The following is a 16,848-nucleotide window of genomic DNA, read 5'->3' as shown; positions in this document are numbered from 1 at the left end:
ATGGCTTGTCAGCGTCTTCGTGTCATCTTTTAGCTCCAGTTTGTTCTCCGCCTGACATAAAGTTCTGCGCAGACACTCACTCGGGTATGCAGCGCCTCCTCCCTATATCTGCCTCCTCCCCGTCCTCAGCATGGTCTCGCTGGACACAGTTTGCGGTGCTCTGTTGTTCTCTGGTCAGCTGATCCACAGCGGCATTCACGGCAGCTCGGACCAGCGTGTAAGCCATCTGAAGCAGCTGCTGCTCGCTGTGGTCAAAACCGAGGAGGTGGAGGATAAGCTGGATAAGGTGGGGATAAGGTGAGGAAGAGCTGCCCTCCCAGCACTCCTCCTCCTCTTCCTCCTCCCTCTCCTGGGGGCAGAGCTCAATTCGAATGAACGGACCGTTTGCCGGTGCCTGAAGGGAGGAGGAGAAGGTCTGGAATGAGCTCTGAAGCTTCTTATGGAGGAATGACCCAGCGTCCGCAGAGTCACTGAAAACCTTGAGTGGTCTCCCCACGGTGATGTCATCGACCTCACCAACTCTTTGGAAGGTCTCTGGTCGATGTTCCTTCACCTCCTCATACATTTCTCCTGCTGCTGGTTCTCCTGGATTCCCAGTTGCAGCTCGATCCTGTGCCGCCTCCACGCTAGTCTCCACTATGACAGTTTCCTGAACAGTGTCCGTCTGAGCCACTCCCACCGCCACCATGTCTTCCTGTGGGCGCCTATTTCTTCCTCTGATGAAGAACCTGTGCAGCTTTTTCTGGGCCTCCCCCTGCACCTCCTCCCTCTGCTGGTATGATGAATTCCTGGACTTCCTGAACTTTGGCCATGCCCTCTTGTTAGCTCTCTTGTCTTGTGACTGAGGCTCCACCTCTGAATCGTGCTGCTGCTCTGGTTGTTTCTCGACTTTCTTCTGTATACTTCTGATGCAAATGAGCTCCGAGGAGAACCTCCTCCACCACCTGCACCTCCTCCTGTTTCTGCAGTGCCCCCTGCAGGTTCCTGTGGGTGGGGGCCTCTCCCTCCAATCCACTGAATTTTTTGAGGTCAGCTCCTCTTTCAACTGTGGTGTCTGAATGTCTCACCGTGGTTTCATTTTCCACCACCTCCAGTGGCTCCTCCCCCTCACTCCTGCTCCGGGTTTTTCCTAGCAGCAGCATGTTCAGAGGACCCCTTAGCTTCCTTTTCAGGCTGACGCTCTCCGCTCGCCCCACGTTTTCTCCGCCCTTCATTGCCATTGAAGGAAAATGTTTCCTGAAAGCGTCTGTCAAACCCTGCACATAGATTCATCAGCAGCAGGTTATTAAAGTCACACACACACACACACACACACACACACACACACACACAAACAGACACACTGAATCCTGAATTAGATTATACAGTCAGTATTTGGGGAAATTAAATTATTTTAAAGATCAATGACTGAGTAACAGCTGAGACGCTGTGCTGCTGGGGTTAACTGTCTATCACAGCTGAGTGGGGTGAAGGTGTGAGGAGCGAACATCAGCTGACCATCCACAGGTAGGTCCGGGCGCTCACCTGATTCTTCTTCCACCTCCTTGGGTGAACCAAGGAGGGTGAACAACCCAAAGCTGTTGCGTGAGGCGACAAAAACAAGTCTGACCCATGAAACTGAGGGGACAAGAAGGAGGCCTGTGAGGAGCTGTCCTGCTGCTCCTCTGGCTCACCTCCACCTCTGAGGAGTTCAGCCATCATCGCCTGCTTGAGGTGAGTCAGTGCAATTCAGGTACACCCTCACAGACACTTCCAGTTGGCCTCAGACTCCAAGTGTTTACATCATGACAGGAAGTTTCTCCAAGATGGCGCCACGTATGGATGCCCTGGTGCTTCAGTGCGTTACTTCTGTTTTGTTTTTGTGCATAACTTCTGTGTCTGGGCACTCCTCTGGATATTCTTACACCAGAGAAAAGCTTCTTAACTACAGGACTACAACACCTGTGGATTTACTTCCGATATTTGTCACATCTGCGGCAGATTTACTGGAGACTCTGATCAGGAAAGTGAGACGCTGAAGGAGAGGAAAGCGAACCGGCGCTCTCGTGCGTCTGAGGAGACGCGGACTGCGAACTGCTCTTCCTGGGATCTTCCTTTCCAACGTACGCTCACTCAGGAATAAGATGGACGAGCTGGCCCTGATGAGAAGCATGAACAGAGACTTAGCCTCCTCCTGTGTCTTATGTTTTACGGAGTCATGGCTCTGTGAGGACATCCCGGACTGTGCTCTCAAGCTGGAGGGTTTTCATCTGCTGCATGCGGACCGGCAGGCCTCTCTCTCTGGTAAGACCACAGGTGGAGGTGTCTGCTTCTACATTAATAGTGGCTGGTGCACAGATGTAACAGTGATTGCTCAGCACTGCTCTTCCTCTCTGGAATACCTTTTTATTCACTGCAAACCGTTTTTTCTCCGCGGGACTTTGCTTCATTCATCTTGGCCGCTGTTTACATCCCGCCAGATGTGGATGTGCAGGCAGCTCAGTGCGCACTCACGGAGCAGATACTGCACATGGAGCGGACATTCCCGGACTCTCTCATCTTTGCTCTTGGGGACTTTAACAAAGCCAATCTGAGCCATGAGCTTCCGAAATATAAGCAGTATATTAAATGCCCGACCAGAGAGGAGGGGACATTAGACCATTGTTACAGCACGATCAGCGGGGCCTATCGTGCGGTGCCCCGCGCTTCACTCGGACTTTCTGACCACGTCATGATCCACCTGATCCCCGTGTACAGACAGAGGCTGAAGCTCTCCAAACCTGTCGTGAGGACTAAAAAACTGTGGAGCAACGAGGCTGTGGAGGAGCTTCGCACGTGTTTGGAGTCTACAGACTGGGACACAATGAAGGCTGCTTCTAACAGCTTGGACGAGTTTACGGACACTTTCACCTCCTATATCCACTTCTGTGAGGACAGCATTGTGCCATCACGCACCAGGGTGAGGTATAACAATGACAAACCCTGGTTTACTCCTAAACTCAAAAAGGTGTGGCTGGAAAAGAGAAAGGTGTTCAGAAGCGGAAACAGGGACTGCTACAAAGAGGCCAAGTACAGGTTCACTAAAGAAGTGGACGTTGCTAAACATCAGCACTCTGAGAAGATGCAGCAGCAGATCTCAGCCTCTGTGTGGAAAGGTTTTAGGAATATCACCAACTACAAGCCTAAAACCCCCCACTCCACTGATGACTTGCTCTTGGCCAACACCCTTAACGACGTTTACTGCCGTTTTGACGAGCCATCAGGCAGCCTTCACACCTCCAACGGCCCCAACAAAAGAGACACTTTGGACACTCGTTCCCCCACCTCTCCCCCCTCCACAGAGCCATCACCACCTTCAAACACTTCACCTACAACACCCCCCTCCTCACCCCACACAAAGGAGGATTTCACACCACCTCCTCCTACCACTACTCTTCATATTCATGAAGCAGATGTGAGGAAGCAGTTTAAGAATTTGAATGCTCGAAAATCTCCTGGCCCAGACGGTGTGTCTCCTGCCACCCTCAGACACTGTGCAAACGAGCTGGCCCCGGTGTTTTCTGGCATTTTCAACTCCTCACTGCAGGCATGTCATGTGCCTGCCTGCTTCAAGTCCTCTACCATAATCCTTGTCCCCAAGAAACCTAGGATCACTGGACTAAATGACTACAGACCTGTGGCTCTGACATCTGTGGTCATGAAGTCATTTGAGCGCCTGGTTCTCTCCTACCTTAAGACCCTCACGGCCCCCCTCCTGGACCCCCTGCAGTTTGCATACAGAGCCAACAGGTCTGTAGATGCCGCCATCAACATGGCTCTACACTTCATCCTGCAGCATCTGGACTCCCCAGGAACCTACGCCAGGATCCTGTTTGTGGACTTCAGCTCTGCCTTCAACACCATCCTTCCAGACCATCTCCGAGGCAAGCTTTCCCAGATGAATGTGCCTGATCCCATCTGCCGGTGGATCACTGACTTCCTGACGGACAGGAAGCAGCATGTGAGGCTGGGAAAGAATGTCTCGGACTCCCGGACCATCAGCACCGGCTCCCCTCAGGGCTGTGTTCTTTCTCCTCTGCTCTTCTCCCCGTACACCAACTGCTGCACCTCCACCCACCAGTCTGTCAAGCTAATCAAGTTTGCAGATGACACCACCGTTATTGGACTCATCTCAGACGGGGATGAGTCTGCCTACAGGAGGGAGGTTGAACGTCTGGTGTCCTGGTGCAGCCACAACAACCTGGTGCTGAATGCCCAGAAGACAGTGGAGATTATTGTGGACTTCAGGAAGCACACAGCCCCACTCCCCCCCATCATCCTGACTGACACCCCCATCACCTCTGTGGACTCGTTCCGCTTCCTGGGTACCACCATCACCCAGGACCTGAAGTGGGAGCCCACCATCACCTCCGTCATTAAGAAAGCCCAGCAGAGGATGTACTTCCTGAGGCAGCTGAAGAAATTCAACCTGCCAACACGGACGATGATGCAATTCTACACTGCAATCATCGAGTCCATCCTCACCCCCTCCATCACCGTGTGGTACGCTGGAGCCACTATCAGGGACAAACAGAGACTGCAGCGTGTTGTGCGCTCTGCTGAGAAGGTGATTGGCTGCAGACTCCCATCTCTGCAGGACCTGTACACCTCCAGGACACTGGGGCGTGCATCTCGGATCTCAGCTGACCCTTCTCACCCTGGACACAATCTGTTTGACTTGCTCCCCTCAGGCAGGAGGCTCCGGTCCATTCGCACCAGAACCTCTCGCCATAAGAACAGTTTCTTCCCCTCTGCTGTTGGACACATGAACAATAACCGTATGACTGTTCCCACCACTAACACATGACCCTACGCTGTGTTCACTGCATCATTCCATGTTTGCACTGATCACCACCTGCATTCATGTATATATCTATCTACTTAGCACTTTTAATTCTTATTCTTATTTTTATTTTTATATCTATTTAAGCGTTTATGACAGTATGTTTGCACTAAGCACTGCAGCAATTTCCTAATGTTGTAAACCTGCTCAACATTTGGCAATAAAACCCTTTCTGATTCTGATTCTGAAGTTCCAGTCAGCTGATCACTCTTCAATAACCTGCTGCCTCCAAAATAAACTTCCTCTTCCTCTAATGGAAACCACCTGCTGGCTGATGACATCATCAGGCATGCAGTGATGATATCATCAGGCAGGTATGAACATGAAAGAACATGATGAATGAACAGATGAGTTCTCACCTGGGTGCTTCCTGCTGATCGGATCTGTTTCTCTCGGATTCATCAGGAAACACCGAGCACATCTCTCTCCTCACTGCCACCAGCACTGTGCCTCCCCAACCACACTGATTGATGCTTTTTTCTTTTACACAAATTGCTTCTTTGATAAAGCGATGGTACGTGGGCGGGGGAGGGGGAAGGAAACAGAAGCTTTCGTGTCCTGTAATCAGGTTTGTGTCATCAGGAGGTCCAATCACCAAATAGCTCTGTATAACGATGCCTGCACGTGTTTGTCCATAGACACGGTGTCAGTAAAGTTTTCAATAAACACACAACTCTTAAACAGGTGAGTCATAGAAGCATCCTCCCTCCGTACCGGTGTCATGAATGAGGAAAGAGACCAATCAGTTTGTTTCAGGTTGTATGCATGACTCAGCCCTGCCTCTGCTGGACACCAGAGGAACTGCAGGTGTGGGGCTGCATCCTCTTCCCTAAAACCCCTTCTATAACATACGTGTTTCCTTCTACTTCTCCGAACATCTGCTGGACATTCAACACCGAAACACACGACTGTAGCAGCATGGCTGCTACACCTTACTGTAATCACATTACAGTTACTATTACTAGTGTGACACTGGTTCTTCAGGAATCTGAAACAGTATTAAAATAAAGGTTTAACAAAACACAAAGACTTGATGAAACGTGACTGCAGAGTAACATCACTGTCACATCCAGTTTCACTTAATGGCAGCAGAGTTTGACTCTTTAAACGTTTCAGTCAGCTGATGGTTTTAGAGCAGCATTACCATCACAATGGAAATGACAGAAACCATGGAGACCTGAACAACATCACACTTAAAAACATCCAAGGTGAGTTTCATCAGCTTTTTGTGATTTCAAACAGTTAAAATGCTTCTGGAGCTGTTTTCAAACTGCTTTATTTTGACAGGATGTACTGCTACTGAAGTACTTCCTGTTACAAACACGAATGTTCATCTGTGTTTGATGATGATGGGAAGAAAAGCTCAGCATTTTACCTGCAATTAGCAGTCTGCACTAATCCTGAACAAGACACTTTAATGAGGAACCTGCAGAGAGCACAAAGCCACACATCATATGAAACAGGAAATAACAATGAAAAGATGAACTGAAAGGAGAAATACTGAGTTTAAACATGAGGAGATGCTCACTTTGTTTAAGGGATTGATTGATTGATCAGCGTTTCAGTTGTGATTGATATCTAAGGCTCAGGTGAGAAGTCACCATCTCCAAACAGCCGCAGAGCGAAGTCATCGAGTCCATCAGCTGTTCAGACCCGTTTCAGTCACACTGTGGCACCGCATCATTGATCCTTGATCAGTTACTGATCTGCCACAAGCTCTCTGTAAGAATACATCCATCTGTTGCCAAGCAACAGCACGCTGACCAATCAGATCACCTGACAGGTGAGTGCCAAGAGACTGTCAGGAACCTTCATTCAGTCCTTCACTGAGGCAAAGTATTCTGCAAAACAGACTGCATCTTGTGTCGCCCTGACAGTAAGGAGTGTGATCAAATCTGTGGCATCACCTTTGACCCCGTAACGATGCGGACTGATGAAAAATCTATTTTTATTTTTAAAATCTCGAGTCAAAGCAGTTAAACTGGAGTCTGAATTTTCCCACAATGCCTCTCTGCTCACCTGGCTGCTAAGCTCTCTGTTGACTCCTGCAGGTCAGATTCTGGCAGGGCACAAAGAATGCTCTTCTGCAGACCAATCAGCAATCAATCAGTACGCAGCAAACTCAATAATCACCTCTGTGATAAACAGCTGATGTCACCAACAGGTTACTCTGGTTAATCAATAATCAATCTCAGTATTGGTTGATCGGTATTAGGGCTGGACTGAAAATCTGGTATACCGGGCATTTTCCCACTGTGCTGATGCATGTTTGGGCTGCTGCTAACTGCTAACAGCTGAAGTGTGTTGCATGCTGCGGTGCAACCCAGCAACATCCACGCCGAGCCGATTAAAACATGTTCCAAAATCAATAATAAAAAAGAATGAAAAGCACACACGAGAGCTTTGATCTGATTAGTGAAAAAAAACATTTATTTACAAAACTTTATTGTTGTATCCATGAAAAACAGATGCCGTTTACAAAAACATGTTGACACTGAACTTCCTGTTTGCTTTTTTACAGCAAAACACAGAAATAAGACGACGGCACGACAGTCACACACGATCAATAATCATCAACACCTTATCATCAATGAGCGCTGGTCACGTGACACCGAAAGGAACAGCAGAGACCACCAATTTCCCTCTGGCCGGTGGAAACTTTCAAAGTAAAAGGTTTACAATGGAATTGAGATCAACTCCTTTAAAATAAGAGGTTTAAAATGCAAGACTATTGCCCCCTTCACAATAAGAGGTTTAAAATGCAAGATTGGTGCTCCTTCAAAATAAGTTTAGAATAGAACATATTGATTTCTTCAAAATAAGAGGTTTAAAATACAAGATAGGACCACTGCAAAATGAAAAGATTCAAATGCAAAAGCGTACAATTCCTTCAAAAACTAAAAAATAAATAAATAAAATATAACATTTAAAATAATGTTTAAAATGAACAAACATCAAATCCTTCAAAATAAAAAGGTTTAAATGCAACAGAATGTCACTCCTTCAAAATAAATGTATTTCAAATGCACTAAACTATGACTCCTTCAAAATAAAATGTTTAGAACATATAGGAGCATAACCATTTCAAAATAAAATGTAAAAGTTAATAGGGCATTCCAACAAAATATTTCAAACACTGGCAGTAACTTTTTTAAAATAAAATTCAGATCGTGCTTTTTTGTTGGCTTTTGTTTTTTAGACTGTTAAAAGATTTTAGTTTTTCACAGTTTTATGATAAATATAAAAAAGATTGAATATTTTTAAAACTTTATTTAAAAATGTAAATAAAAAATGTGCCCCTGTGGGCGTAGGCTGGGAACCAGCGAGAGTCCTGACCCACAGATTGGGACACGTTTATTTTCCCACCTGTCCTTTCTGTCTTTTTTTGTGCTTGCCTTTGTTCGAGTCAGATGGAAGAAACTGTTGAATGGTCCTTTAAATGAAGTTAAACCATCAGCTGCTTTTTAATCCCAACTCCGTGTAAGAGCACCCTCAGTGTAATCCTCCCATCTGTGTGTGAGCGCCCGTTTAAGCTCACTTCTTCCTGATTGAACAGCTTCTGGAAGCCCGCTGAGGGGCAACACCTCAATCAGAGATTTTTCTACAGGGACTAATTTTTACCTCGGTAAAATGCAACATCTCACGCTGTAAGCTCTTTAGCAGAAACTAAAGAAAAGCAGAACAGAGGCAGGATGAAGTTAAGAGCTTTCGGATCTGCTCAATTTGGCAGAAAATGACTGACATTAGGTCGTGGCTTTGATCTGAACCGTTAGCTCTGCCTCTGTGTCTTTGGTGCTGCATACTGAGGTTAGTGGGTGTGAGCCGCTTCAGCGAAGAGGTCCAATAAAAACCTGGTTTAACCCTGGCTAATCTCAATGACAGGTCATCATTATTGAACCTGCAGAGGTCCGAGAACCCAGGTGGCTTCAGGTCATTTCTGCCAGTACGTTTCTGTAGCTGCTGCCTTCTTCTCCTTGTCCTGTTGACTGTTAGCTGGGTGTAAATTCACTGCACTGGCAGATATCCATTCAAACCTCTGAGGATGTCACTCCTTTTCAGGGTACTCGGGATCTTCTCAAAGCTCTGTGTAGCATTGGAAAACCTTCAGAAGCAAAATCTGAACGTTTCAAGCTCCTCCAAAGAGATCTGTTCGTCCTAACCAGGACACTGTCTTGTGTTTCCTGCATGTTCTGATCTGCATGTTTTTGTTGTATTCCATCTGATAACGTTTGTAACTCTGTGGTGATAAACTTTCTGCCGATGCTGAGGCACAGAGCGCACAGAGGTCGCCAACTTCCTGCAGAGTCAACCACTACAGACTTCATGTGGCCTTCAGATTAGAGACCTTTATGGAATGGGTTTCCATGGTGACCATTTGTATAATAAGCCTTACATCACAAAGGGCAATGAAGGCGTCACATGCAGTGGAGTAAAGCACAATGCCACTAAACTCTAGAGCAGTGAAGACATGTTCGCTGGAGTGACCAATCACGTTTCTCTATCTGGCACTCTAATGGATGAGTCTAGGTTCAGTGGTTACCGGGACAAATGTAAAGCTTGGTGGGGGGATTATGGTGTGAGTGTGCTTTTCAGGACTTGGACTCCGCCCCTTAGTTCTATTGAAGTAACTCTTATTAGTCATATGCAGAGGAGTGAATACGTTTAACAGTACAGTGTTATTTACTGAAGTCTGCACTGTAGTTTTGTTTCTTTGTGGACAACACTAAAAGGACAGAAACAAGAAGCCTCGTACTCTCTTTCTGACGATGAACACTGACAAAAGACTAACTCAAACTTTACATGTAAGGTGTACGGCGCTTAGTCGTTATTTGTCACTGAGAGGGTTTACTGCTGTACATTTTAGTCCTAAACCTGTGTGGCAAGATGGAGGGAAAGAAAACGTGAGTAATACGACATACGACACTCTGACACCAAATGACAGAAATCTGAGTAGTTCGCTTTTTGTAGTTTGCACATGTCAGTGCATCCACAGAAAGGCTCTGACATCACAGATCGCTCTGACATCACAGTGCTCACTATCTCCTCTTCCTCACAGTCCTCTCAGACTCGGATGGGCTTCACTGTTGGCTGCTTTCAGGTTTAGAGTCTCTGGCAGCTCAATTTCAGAGAAGGAAATACAAAGCAGTGACATGAATGACAGGAAGTGACATTAGTCAAAGTACTGATGTATCATTAATCTCTGATTAATCTGCTGATTAATCAACGAATCATGTAATCAGAGTCCAGAAACTTGTTCAACATGCACAAATCAGCAAATGTTTCAAACCGGAGAAACAGTTCCCAATCAATTAATTATTAATCATCAATCAGTCAGGTTTTGCCGACGTTTCTGAGCATCAAACAGTCCGACCTGCTGACCTCAGCACCTCATGATCACATCACTGGATTAAACACAGACACTCCCAAACAGGTACAGACCAAACACTCAGAACACCACCACCTGCGGAAATTACTATTCCGTCCAATCACATCCCTCATAACAGATGGCATCACTCAACCGGAACGCCGTCCACACTCTCCTGGGAGATCTCAGAGTCCAGGGAGTAGCAGGAGCTGCCATTGTCCTGAGTGTCCCTGTTGGGCTCCTCAGAGAGAGCTATGGGGGTGCCCACTGAAGCTCCACCCCCAGCCCCTCCCCCAGGCTCAGCAGCACTGTCGCAGAAGTGGGCGGAGGCCTGGAAGAGCTGGCTGCAGAGGCGATTGTAGCGGTGGTAGCGGGACGGCTTGCCTGTGTGGGTGTACATGTGCTCCTGCAGCTGGCTCTTGTGGGAGAAGCGTAGGCTGCAGACGGCGCAGGCAATCTTACGTTTGCGTGAGTGCAGGGAGGGAGCAGGGCTACTCCCCCCTCCTCCACTCCCACCACCTCCTCGGCTCCGCCTCAGCTCAGCAGCCAGCTGGTTGGCTAGCGCCTGGCTCTGTCTCAGAGCTTCCTCCAAACATCCTGCATCCAGCTGCTCCTGGGTTCCTGGAGGACCCTCCTCTAGGCCGGCTTCCAGCTCGCCACCCTGTGACAGCCCCTCCATGAGACGGGCGGGGTCGAGGGCGTGGCTGAATAGGTGCTCCCGCAGGCCCTCTGGGGAGGAGCAGCGCTCTCCACAGCGGGGACAGAGCAGCACTAGCGGCCGGTCTTTGAACAGGAGGCCCTGAATAGGACTGCTGTCCTGAATTGGAGACCCTGCACCTGGACCCTCCTCGCCGTCCTCCTCCTCCTCTAAGCGTTCCTGCTTGATATGGGTAGTTGAGATGTCAGAATCGTCTCCGGATGCCACAGAGCAACGTAGCGCTGAGGCCTGATGGTCCGATGATACCCCCTCCAGTCCGACAGCAAGGGACAGCTGGGAGTGAGACCGGGCCCCTCGGTCAGAGGACCGCCCATCCTCGGCCCCGCGGGACACCGTGGTGGTCTTGGGGACTCCGGGTCCCTCCTTGCTGGCCAGCTGGGAAGAGATCTGAATGCCATAGAGGTTGGACATGCGGACCACGTTGTTAGCAGTCTCAGCAGCACCCTCACCAGTTTTGCGGCACAGCTGGTAGGCGTGAAGGAACTTAATGCCCTCCTGCAGCCGGCTCTGGTCCACCGGCTGTTTGGGACACATACCGGTGTACATGATGTGCAACAGGTAGCTGAAGACGTCCGGCTGGATGTCCGTGGGCTGGATCTTTATACACTCGCTGGGGACACAGAGAGACATGAGGTCAGCACCTCGGAAAAAAACAGCATGTGAATCCTGATGTTTTGGATCGATGTTCTCCTGAAGGTTTGGACCAAAGTTTTGTTCCTCTATTCTGGCTTACAGGATCCAGATCCTGAAATTTGTTCTCTGGAATAAAGGAACAAACACCGGTACAAGCCTTCGGGCAGGCACGCCGTCCACACTCTCCTGTGTTTAAGACATTATTCTAGTCTTAAACACATTTAGGGCTGATCAATCATTATTGAATTTTTATTACCATTTGATTGCTTCTTAAAAATTATGAAAAAAAAAATTGGGATAAAACATTAAATTTCATTCATTGTTTTTTTGGTGTGTTACAAATCAAACACACCACTGTTCACCTAAAAGGTAAGGCCAAATAAAGGGTCCTCACATGTCCTCACAGTGCATCTGTTTGTAGCTGACAGCTAGCCACTTTTTGACCAGTCAAGCTCCAAGTTTGTAGTTAACGCTAACATTCGGTTTGGTTGTGGAGAGCAAATCCAATCCTGAGCTGTCTTTCTCATGGCTAATCTTAGCTAACACTAACATGCCTGCTGACAACTAGTAAAATCCTGTCTTTAATGGATAAGGTTGGCCAGTTTGTCCAAATTCCCAAGGCTGATCTATTTGCAGCTGCATGGTTTCAGACAAGCAAACCCTCTTTGGGTTCATGCCGCACTGCTAACTCACAGCTAGGTGGCTAACAGCAGGTCATCTGGTAATGTTTTCATGACAGGATCGACGCAGAGACTGTCACCGGCTGGTTAGTGAAGTCCTTTTCATCACTGCCGTCACGATGACAGCAAGCGGCAGATCTGACTGAAGAACGTACGTTTAGTACACCCCAGATAATCCTCCTCTCTGACCTGGAACCCAACACGGTTGAGGAAGCCAACAAATTTATCAGGACAAAGGATTCAAGGGTCAGAGGAGTCACCACCTGCTGGGCATTTAAAAGAATTCAGGTTCTCAGAAAACATGCCTATTTTTTATCCTACCTGCACTTGTGTGATGACCCAAAGCACAAGTGTATAACTAACTTCTACTCAGGTAAAGAGGTCACACGCCGCTGTCTCACCCCTCACCTGGACTGGTGGATGAAGATCATCTTGAAGTAGTTGGAGAAGGCAGCCAGCACAGCGCGGTGAGCTTTGAAGTAGACGTTTCCGATGGCGACGGTGCAGTCACACAGGAAACCAAATTCCCTCTGCACGTTGAGCTGCTGCAGCAGGAAGAGGCTGTGCGACGACACCTCCATGACACCGTCTGAAACACAAACCCGAGCCCATGAAGTTCACATTATGACCTCCATCATCACTGCTCACACACATACATTTAACATACAAACTTATTAATGTGCAACAGGATGGAGGATGTCTTGAAGAGGTTCAGAGAAGGTCAGAGGAACTTCACTGTGACCCTGAGCAGAGGATCCGCTGTGGTGATAGAAGATGAAATACAGTGGGGCAAAAAAGTATTTAGTCAGCCACCGATTGTGCAAGTTCCCCCACTTAAAATGATGACAGAGGTCAGTAATTTGCACCAGAGGTACACTTCAACTGTGAGAGACAGAATGTGAAAAAAAAAATCCATGAATCCACATGGTAGGATTTGTAAAGAATATATTTGTAAATTAGGGTGGAAAATAAGTATTTGGTCACCTCAAACAAGGAAAATCTCTGGCTCTCACAGACCTGTAACGTCTTCTGTAAGAAGCTTTTCTGTCCCCCACTCGTTACCTGTATGAATGGCACCTGTTTGAACTCATCATCTGTATAAAAGACACCTGTCCACAGCCTCAAACAGTCAGACTCCAAACTCTGCCATGGCCAAGACCAAAGAGTTTTCGAAGGACACCAGGAAAAGTATTGTAGACCTGCACCAGACTGGGAAGAGTGAATCTACAATAGGCAAGCAGCTTGGTGTGAAAAAATCAACTGTGGGAGCAATCATCAGAAAATGGAAGACATACAAGACCACTGATAATCTCCCACGCAAGATCTCATCCCGTGGGGTCAAAATGATCATGAGAACGGTGAGCAAAGATCCCAGAACCACACGGGTGGACCTGGTGAATGACCTGCAGAGAGCTGGGACCAAAGTAACAAAGGTCACCATCAGTAACACACTACAACGGCAGGGAATCAAATCCCGCAGTGCCAGACGTGTTCCGCTGCTGAAGCCAGTGCATGTCCAGGACCGTCTGAAGTTTGCCAGAGAGCACATGGATGATACAGCAGAGGATTGTCATGTGGTCAGATGAAACCAAAGTAGAACTTTTTGGTATAAACTCAACTCGTCGTGTTTGGAGGAAGAAGAATACTGAGTTGCATCCCAAGAACACCATACCTACTGTGAAGCATGGGGGTGGAAACATCATGCTATGGGGCTGTTTTTCTGCCAAGGGGACAGGACGACTGATCCGTGTCAAGGACAGAATGAATGGGGCCATGTATCGTGAGATTTTGAGCCAAAACCTCCTTCCATCAGTGAGAACTTTGAAGATGAAACGAGGCTGGGTCTTCCAACATGACAATGATCCAAAACACACCGCCCGGGCAACAAGGGAGTGGCTCCGTAAGAAGCATTTGAAAGTCCTGGAGTGGCCTAGCCAGTCTCCAGACCTCAACCCCATAGAAAATCTGTGGCGGGAGTTGAAAGTCCGTGTTGCTCGGCGACAGCCCCAAAACATCACTGCTCTCGAGAAGATCTGCATGGAGGAATGGGCCAAAATACCAGCTGTGTGTGCAAACCTGGTAAAGACCTATAGTAAACGTTTGACCTCTGTTATTGCCAACAAAGGTTATGTTACAAAGTATTGAGTTGTATTTTTGTTATTGACCAAATACTTATTTTCCACCCTAATTTACGAATAAATTCTTTACAAATCCTACCATGTGGATTCATGGATTTTTTTTTTTCACATTCTGTCTCTCACAGTTGAAGTGTACCTCTGGTGCAAATTACTGACCTCTGTCATCATTTTAGGTGGGGGAACTTGCACAATCGGTGGCTGACTAAATACTTTTTTGCCCCACTGTATATATATCTGTGGTCGGTCAAGTCCATTGCTGCTGTGTTACCGATACTCCTGTTGCTTTAGCTCAGTAAGTACTTAATATCGAAGTGCTGAATAACGCCACAAGGTAGAGCCTTCCTGATTCTCGTGCACTGTTATTGGTCGATGTTGTAGAACAGAGCAGGGGTGCAGGTTCATTCACTAAAAGAGCTGATGAAGCTCCTCTGTTTGAGGGGGAGCCTCTTCTACCGTTCACTGCTGGAGCGTCTGGGGGACATCAGAGGAACTTCAGCTCCTACAGGGGCGCACGCGTGCCACTGTCTGGGTCCCTTGCACTTTGAAAATAGATAGGGGGCAGGGTTTAATAAGAATATTTTCTTCTTCCTGCTCCTTTTCACACATGGTTGTAGTGCTTTTTGATAGAAAGTGTGGTTGGTTTGTTTGAATTGTTGTACCAAGTGTGAAATAAATAAATAAATGAAATGAGAAAAAAAATCAACTTTAAGTAACTGTGTTGTCTTTAGTTGTGCTGACGTGGGAGTTTCCAATTTCATTGTACTATTGTACAAGGTATGAGTGTGCAATGACAATAAAGAGTTATTTTATCTTCAGCATCTCTCGCATACACACACGCATACACAGAAACACAAAAACACACACACAAGCACACAGACACACAAACACAGAGCAGTATAGCACATTAAGACCTGAAGAACTCTTAAGGTGTTGTTTAACCCTGTGACGTCACATTAAGTCCGTCAGGCTCACTTGGACACGCCACCTCTGACCTCAGCGAAGGTCACACCTGACACACACACGCACTCATGCACGGGGAAGGGGCGGGTGTTCACATCGAACTGACCCGACCACACCGGAAACCGGACACCCGCGCGACCCAGTCACACACTAGCTCTGCGCGTGCACGTGCCGTCGCGCCCGCCACCGCGCAGCATCCTCCATCCTTCATCTCATTCATCACACGCACGTCCTCATCACCTCCGCGCACACGGGCGCGTGTTCACGCTCCCAACGCCCGGCAATCCCGTGTATGCGCGGATCCTGCACGCGCGCCGTTAATGAGCGCCTTACCGCAGAAACGAGCAGATCGTCTTCAGAATCGGCCGATTTGTTGCTGCAGAGGATCTCGCGACGAGCCGCGTCACCTCTCGCGAGAACATGGGTCAAATGGGGCAGTCACGTGAGCCGTCAGAAACGTTTGATGGCTGATCAGTAATTTAATAAACGCAGAGCAGGAAAGATGGCGTTATCGTGCCATCGATAATTTTCTGAGTATATCAGGAAAAAAAGTGAAACTGATCAGAGGCTGTCAGCCAGCAGCATAAGACCCCGACACCGTGCAGGGAGCACGATCACGTGACACAACACACACCGACACCGTGCAGCAGACAGACTCACAAACACGCTTCAGGTCTGCAGCTCAGGGACTGAACCCCATCATAATCTGTGTAATCTGAGACTCAGAGTACTCTCGGAGTGGGCCACTGTACCTCGGTTGGTGACTGAAGTAACTCATAACCTGTGTAAATATGTTTTCTTAGGCTGGTGTCCACTGAGCTGATCAGCAGTATTGATTATTACTGACCACAGCGGGTATGCTGTGAGGTGTGGTCCACATTCCTGGCAGTGAGTGGGACACGTTCCCAGTGGGTGCTGGGCTCCGCCTAGGCCGCCCTTTGTCACCGGTGATGGGCAGATTATCTGGGCGTTGCCAGCATCTTGTCTCTGCATTTTGCAGATGATGTGGTTCTGTTGGCATCATCAGGTGCTGCCTCCAGATAGCAGGCTACTTTGAAACAGACGGACTGGTGCTGCAGTGATGAGATCGTTCAGGTATGGGCCACCTCGTATATGATTGATGGGTGAGATGTTGCTGCTTCTTCAGGCGGAGTCTCCTGCTCAGCTCAGAGTTAGACCTCCTTGCTGCTCTCTGACTGAATGTGGGTGGCGGGAGGCCTCAAGTAATCCTACAGGCGAGAGAGAAAACAAATAGATTATTCCGGTTATTATTTTCAAATTAAAAGCAGACTTTGTTTCCTGTGGTCGTTTTCAATGAAGACATAATTCTGACACTCTTTATTTAACTGTGAAAGGCCCCGTCCAAGCCAGAAATGTATATTTATTATTTAATGCCCACCTGTGAACTACTGCTTGATGCAGTTAAACATGTCCCACTGGGTTAAAGTTCTTATATATTTTATTATAACTTCAGTTTTTCATTTTACTTTTTT

The 16,848-nt window shown here is 47.6% G+C and overlaps 1 protein-coding gene across 3 annotated transcripts; it reads right to left on the bottom strand.

The window, feature by feature from the left end:
• Positions 1-7,276: 7,276 nt before the first annotated feature.
• Positions 7,277-16,221, bottom strand: zbtb25 (zinc finger and BTB domain containing 25). Of its 3 annotated transcripts, none has more exons than XM_085381407.1 (3): positions 16,108-16,221; positions 12,666-12,846; positions 7,277-11,554 (listed from the first exon to the last, which is right to left on the bottom strand). In XM_085381407.1, the coding sequence occupies exons 2-3, from the start codon at positions 12,836-12,838 to the stop codon at positions 10,372-10,374; spliced, it is 1,356 nt and encodes a 451-aa protein (XP_085237533.1). In that variant the 5' UTR covers positions 12,839-12,846; positions 16,108-16,221; the 3' UTR covers positions 7,277-10,371. The 3 variants fall into 3 exon arrangements, with proteins under 3 accessions (XP_085237533.1, XP_085237532.1, XP_085237531.1); XM_085381406.1 differs by lacking the exon at positions 16,108-16,221 and adding an exon at positions 15,596-15,907; XM_085381405.1 differs by lacking the exon at positions 16,108-16,221 and adding an exon at positions 15,689-15,907.
• Between the last annotated feature and the right edge of the window lie 627 nt (positions 16,222-16,848).

The sequence above is a fragment of the Rhamphochromis longiceps genome, linkage group LG15 (genome assembly GCF_057381845.1).
Source record: "Rhamphochromis longiceps isolate RC_006_pf linkage group LG15, R_longiceps_female_GT1.1, whole genome shotgun sequence".
NCBI classification, from domain to species: Eukaryota; Metazoa; Chordata; class Actinopteri; order Cichliformes; family Cichlidae; genus Rhamphochromis; species Rhamphochromis longiceps.
The sequence above is the reverse complement of the archived record's forward strand: the minus strand, read 5'-3'. Positions and strand labels throughout refer to the sequence as shown.